General features: G+C 42.1%; 1 protein-coding gene across 1 annotated transcript in view; it reads right to left on the bottom strand.

Annotated features, from left to right (window-relative positions):
* Positions 1–218: 218 nt before the first annotated feature.
* The window catches only part of Nlrp10 (NLR family pyrin domain containing 10), a 31,067-nt gene continuing 25,285 nt past the window's right edge, over positions 219–6,000 (bottom strand). Inside the window, 3 exon segments of the mRNA XM_005326863.4 lie at positions 219–2,682; positions 2,685–3,290; positions 3,293–4,390. Coding sequence (XP_005326920.3) covers positions 2,645–2,682; positions 2,685–3,290; positions 3,293–4,390 — 1,742 coding nt within the window. The 3' untranslated portion in view covers positions 219–2,644.

The raw sequence follows: 6,000 nt of genomic DNA, 5'->3' as shown, positions 1-6,000 counted from the left end.
CAAATGGAAATACAGGATGCCTAGTTACACTTGAACTTTGAAATCTGGATAAACAACAAATCATTTTTAATATAAGTATGCACCTGCAAATATATATACACACACACACACACACACACACACACACACACACACACATATATTCACTGTTTATCTGAATTCAAATTTAATTATATTTCATTTGAAAACCTTCTTTCACATTGACACTCTGGAATCCCATTTTTCATAAGGGAGTCCCATAGTTGTTCCCTAAGGACAGAGTTTCTTCCTTTTGATCATGGCTACCTCTCTCCCTACCATCCAGAGGAGTCTAAGCAAGGAATGGATGGGCCCAGCCTCTCTGCACCAAGAATCACTCCTCCTTTTAACCACCACATTCAGTAGCCTGGTTTGAGAATCCTTCTCACCCCTTCTGCCCAGCCTAGTCCTCAGGGAACCCCAATTCATTCCATACTTGTATCTGTGTGACAGGTATTTTGAATGCCTTCCTTTGAGAAGCCATCCTTTCTCCTTCAGCCCTGGGGTTATGGCCATTTATCCAGAGGATATGATCATGTGACCTGAGCTAGGAGATCCAGTTCTAGCTGGTCAGGGAAGTCCATCTTCCAGGCCACAGTGTTTGAGGCTTGGCTCCTACCCAGGGGCAGGTCAGAATCCTCCCCTAACTTCCCTGCTAGAGCCATTGTAAAGACTATTCTCTTCCTCTGGAATTGTTGGCTGTAAGGATGGTTTAAACTGAGCGCAGATGCCATCTTCTCTGATGCATAAAAGTGGCTGTCTGGAATGAGGGTTAAAAGCAACTATAAAAGCAGCAGCAGAGAGACTAGTATAAGCCCTGATGACATTGTTAGAAAGAAACAGCCATACCCCAAACCAGAAATCAGATGGCTGTTTTTTTGTTTTAAATTTTTTTTAGTTGTAGATGGACACAATCCCTTTATTTTGCTTATTTATTTTTATGTGGTGCTGAGGATCAAACCCAGGGCCTCATACATGCTAGGCAAGCACTCTACTAATGAATAACAACCCCAGCCTGTTTATTTGTTTTTAGTGAAAGTTTGGGGTCATTTAATTTTTAATTTTAAATGAATATGAATCTTAAGTGAAATACTTATTGTAACATGCCTAATCCCCAATTAGATGTTAGATTCATGTTTCTTAAAAAAGGCCCCCTTGGCTCCAAGAAAAGCTCAGGATGTAGTTGAGCACTGTTTTATTACTCCCAACTTCTCCAAGACATTCAGGGACATTCAGAGGTTGATCTTCTGAGAACATCTGAGTCCTTTAGAAGGCCACACAGCCTAGATCAATGAGTGCTGATCTGCTGCTTTGGAAATCCAAAACAAACTGCTCTCTAAATAAGTATATGGAAACACACACACAATGTTTTGTAAGACATGTTTTATATCTATACCTGATTCATGTATTCAATGTGTCATTATATAATTATCAAATATCAAGCCACCAAATTTCCTGTGTGAAGAATAAATAGTAATAATTAGTATCATAGGGTCTCACATTGATTGACCATTCAAGACTGAGTTCCCTTGGAGTCAGATGTCTGGGCATGTCTAACAGATCGCTGGAGTCAAAAACATGTGGAATCACATGTGGGAATCCCTTACTGCAATTTAAAAAATGTGTTAAAAGCAAAAAGAGGAACATCTGTAGCCTCACTGTAGGGCCTGGGGGGACCTATCACAGCCACACTTGGGTCAGCAACAAACACTAGGATGGGGTAGGATTGGTGCCTGCACAGAGACTTTGGGACCTCTTTGAGACCAAGAAAAGCTCAGGATGTAGTTGAGCACCGTTTTATTACTCCCAGGACATTCAGAGGTTTATCTTCTGAGAACACTATTAGCTGAGGTATGGGAAGCAATAGATTTCTCTGGGGAATGCTAGAAATGAATGGGGCTCTTGACTGTACCTCAGTTTCCTCATCCATGAAATGAGCATGGAGAGTTGATCATACCTCCACCTAGAATCTCTTACTCCTTCTTTTCTTATACAGAGGAACCCAAATCAGAAAAAGATACTATTAGTCAATTCATGGAACAGACGAATCTTTCCAAAAAGAAAAGTCAGTTAATGACAAAGCTGCAGATGACAGTGACATGTTATTGGTATAAAATTAAGTTACAGTAGAGCTTCCAAGATCAAAGTTCAGGTCTGTGACAAGCAGTGGCTTATGTTCAACAAATGTAAATTCTCAAAGCTTCTAGAAAGAACAGAAGGCTGCTCTTTACTTAAGCAGTAGTTGACCACAAATACAGAGCCAGAGAGACATCCCATTATGCCACAGTATATTTCCCTTAAAGTGTGGACACAGATATGCTCCAAATTAATTCACTTCATGCTTGATTATTTTAAGTAGCTTATTTTATTTTTAAAAGGAATCAGATGCAGAATCAAAGCCTTGGTCATTGGCATTAACATATAAGAGAGCTACTGAAGGAGGACTCCACACTATAGACGGTCATAAACAGCCCCTTGAGGGAGGGGTGCTAATCAGCTATCCATGGTAAAAGATGATTGTTCCTAAGAACTCAGTCCACATGACCTCTCCCCAGATGCTATGCCAAGCCTTCAGACCCTCAGCAATCTAATTCTCTATTTGTTTCTCTGTCCTTCACTCTTTCTGCTACCCCTTAGTCTCATCTCTCATTTCTCCATCTTTTCACTCTGCCCTTCCCCATCCTCCTGTTTCTCCATCCCGTGATCCTTCTGATCCTTCATCTCCACTGTCCCCTTTTTCCTGCTTTCCATCCTGCTGCTTCTAACTTCTGAGTCTCGTTCCTCTGTCCCTCTGCATTCACCCTCAGGATTGCATTTTTGTTCCACTTTCTGACCTTTATCCAATCTGGTTTTGACAGAAAACAGCTTCCCGGTAGGTAATTTCCTTTCATTTGAATGTGACAACTTGACTTGGATGTCACTCAACTGAACAACTTTTGAAAGATTCTTTATTTTGGTATTATACAGGGAGAATTCAAATTCCCAACTCCTCTGGTGCTTTATAGATTCCATTTGTTCTTTAAAATGCATAAGATCCTGCAATACGGAGGGAGAAACTTCAAAGCAGAACTGAAGCTCCAAGGTCAAGAAGCTCTCTTTTTTCAATATGTCCAATAAAAACTGCGTACTGAGGGTCATCTCTTCATTCTTTTTCTGCTCCTTTGCTTCCACCAGTCTTTTCACTTCTCTGGAGGATGCTTCCCCCAGTTGACTTTGGCCTTCCTTTACCAGATAGGACATTGCATGAAAAAATTCCTGGAAACTAATGTGCGGAAGCTGTAGTACTTCTTGATGTCAAGTTCCTCTTGGTAATTGCTGCTGCTCAGGAAAGCAACAAGCCTGGAGCCATCTAAATTGTGCTTCCTGAGCTCATCCTCTTTAAATAGGAACCTCTGATGCTCGATCCCCTCAGTGGCCAAGGAGCACAGACCCCTCAGGACCCTGTGCCTGGTAAGCTCAGAGGAGCCCCCACTGTCATCAGCGGGCAGGAAGGTGGATACGTAGGCAGTGAAGATGTCGGTGCTGCTCCTGGGTGTCTCTGAGATTGCCTGGCCTCTTTCCATCTGCTCCTTCAGCCAGGAGCAGACCATCCAGCAGATGCCTGGAACCTGACACGCTGTGTACAGAACATCATTTCCTTGTACAAATTCAAAGGCATGTTTGGCTGGCTCTTCATCCTTAAAATAGAAGCTGAAATACTGCCTCCTCTCCTCCTCAGAGAAACCTAAAACATGAACATGGCGCCTTTGACCCAGCATGGGCTCCAGACTCCCCAAAGCAGGGGGCCGCGTGGTAACGAGAAGGGAGCATGTGGGCAGCAACCGTCTCCTAATCAAAAGGCGCAGCACGTTCTCCATGGGACTCCCCACCCTCTTCCCCAGCTGTCCATAGGGCCTCTGTAGCTCATCAAAGCCATCCAGGATGAACAGGAGCCGCTCTGGCTGTTTCAAAATCTCTGTGACAGGGGCTTGGTTATCCCCACAACACCAGAAGAGGAGCTGCTCCAGTTTGCACCCCTGCAGCAGGACCACTTCTCTGCAGCTCACATAAAAGACATAATCAAACCCGCCTGGGTACAGGGTACCAGTGGCCCAGTCCAGCACCATTTTTCTCACCAGGGTTGTCTTTCCGGTACCAGCAGAGCCTTGTAGCACCACTAAGGATGGGGCAGGGGAGGGCTTTTCCCCGAGATCAAATAAAGTCTCCACTGTAACAGAATCCAGCTCTTGCTCCAGGTCTGGGCTGGGAGGTGATCCTGGGTCCCCTGAGTTGGGTGTGGCCACCAGGAGCAGCTGGTTGTAGCTGTGGTTGACTCCCCACTCTTGGCTCTCCTCTAGGCCGCGCAAGTGCTCTCGGTATATTTCTCTGTAATCTGAGTCAGACAAGAGAGGTTTCAGATGAGGAAACAGAAAGTAAAAAGGGGAAATATACCCTTCAAACTCTAACTCAGTTCTTCAGTCTTGTAGAAGACAAGAGTTCTGGTTTCACAATAGATGGACTACTGTAAGTGTATGTGTGTGTGTGTGTGTGTGTGTGTGTGTGTGTGTGTGTACATATCTTTCTGAGTGTGTTCTGTGGGTGAACATTTGTGGGGTCTGAGTGCATGCCTGTTTCCACAGGTGTTCATGGGAATGTGCCAATGGAAGCTTCTGTATTGTGCAGGGAAGTCATGTCAATGTGCATCAGCAATACTGTGACTCCAAAAGTCTGTGTGACAGTGTGTGTGTGTGTGTGTGTGTGTGTGTGTGTGTGTGTGTGCTGGTTGAGATCCAACTGGAAGACTTGCATATGCTAAGCATGTGCACAACCACTGTGCTCTACACCCTTCCCTTGTTTATATATTCTAATTGTTATTGTATAGTTACTTCTTTAAATTCTTTTTAACTAATTCTGACTGACCTGAAGGCTCACTGAAATTCACTAACAGCTGTAACCTCAAGAGACCAAAAAATAATGGATGTGATTTTTTTTTCTGGAGAGAAAAATCTTTTCAACAAGTCAGTAAGAAAATGAATTATTGTTTACAGGATGAAATGAGTTCTACTTCATGGACTCATACTGGGATCATCCAAAACTGTATTTCTCTTGGTATTTATATATTTATGCAGCAATGCATATATTTTCTGGATTCTCATGTGGCAATATTAACTATTGTTTTCACTTGTGGCCACTACTTTAGAGACTTTTTTTTTATCTTCCTTTGTAGGTCAAAATGCCCTCAAATTGTTTATAAACAATTTTGTTTTGTTTTTTAGTTGTAATAGATCTTTATTTTATTTATTTATATGCAGTGCTGAGAACGAAACCCAGTGGCTCTCACATGTTAGGCTACCGCTGGGTCACAACCCCAGCTCCAGCTAGTGGTTCTTTTATTATTTATTTTGGGAAAATAATATGATTCATGAGTTATGCCTATTTTCTAGAGTCCTTGCATTTCCTGACTTACAGTGTGAACTTTTCAGAGTGAATAATTTCACAGGTGCAAAATCTGGAACATTTCATACTTTGTACTAATGTTCGTTCTATCTATCTATCAGATAGATAGATAGATAGATAGATAGATAGATAGATAGATAGATAGATAGATAGATAGATAGATCGATATAAAAAACCGGCATTGAACCCAGGGGCACTTAATCACTGAGCACCAGCCCCAGCACCTTCCCTGCTTTATATTTTATTTATAGACAGGCATTGCTGAGTTGCTCAGAGGCTTGCTAATTTGCTGAGGCTGGCTTTGAAGTTGTGCTCCTCCTGTCTCAGCCTCCCAAGCCACTAGGATTACAGGCATGTGTCATTGCACCTTGCTAATACTTTTTATTTTGTTTGTAGTTTATTGTGCATCATAGCTGTGAAGGAAAAGAAAACATAACTTGAGCATAACAATCATATCAGATCAGGAAAGTAGTGAGGATATATTCCAATTAAGTTTCAACATATAGATTTAGTATTGAATATTCAATGTTATTCAAATTATCATGG

The sequence above is a fragment of the Ictidomys tridecemlineatus genome, chromosome 4 (assembly GCF_052094955.1).
Source record: "Ictidomys tridecemlineatus isolate mIctTri1 chromosome 4, mIctTri1.hap1, whole genome shotgun sequence".
Classification (NCBI taxonomy): Eukaryota; Metazoa; Chordata; class Mammalia; order Rodentia; family Sciuridae; genus Ictidomys; species Ictidomys tridecemlineatus.
Note: the sequence above shows the minus strand (reverse complement) of the source record. Positions and strands in the feature narration are given on the sequence as shown.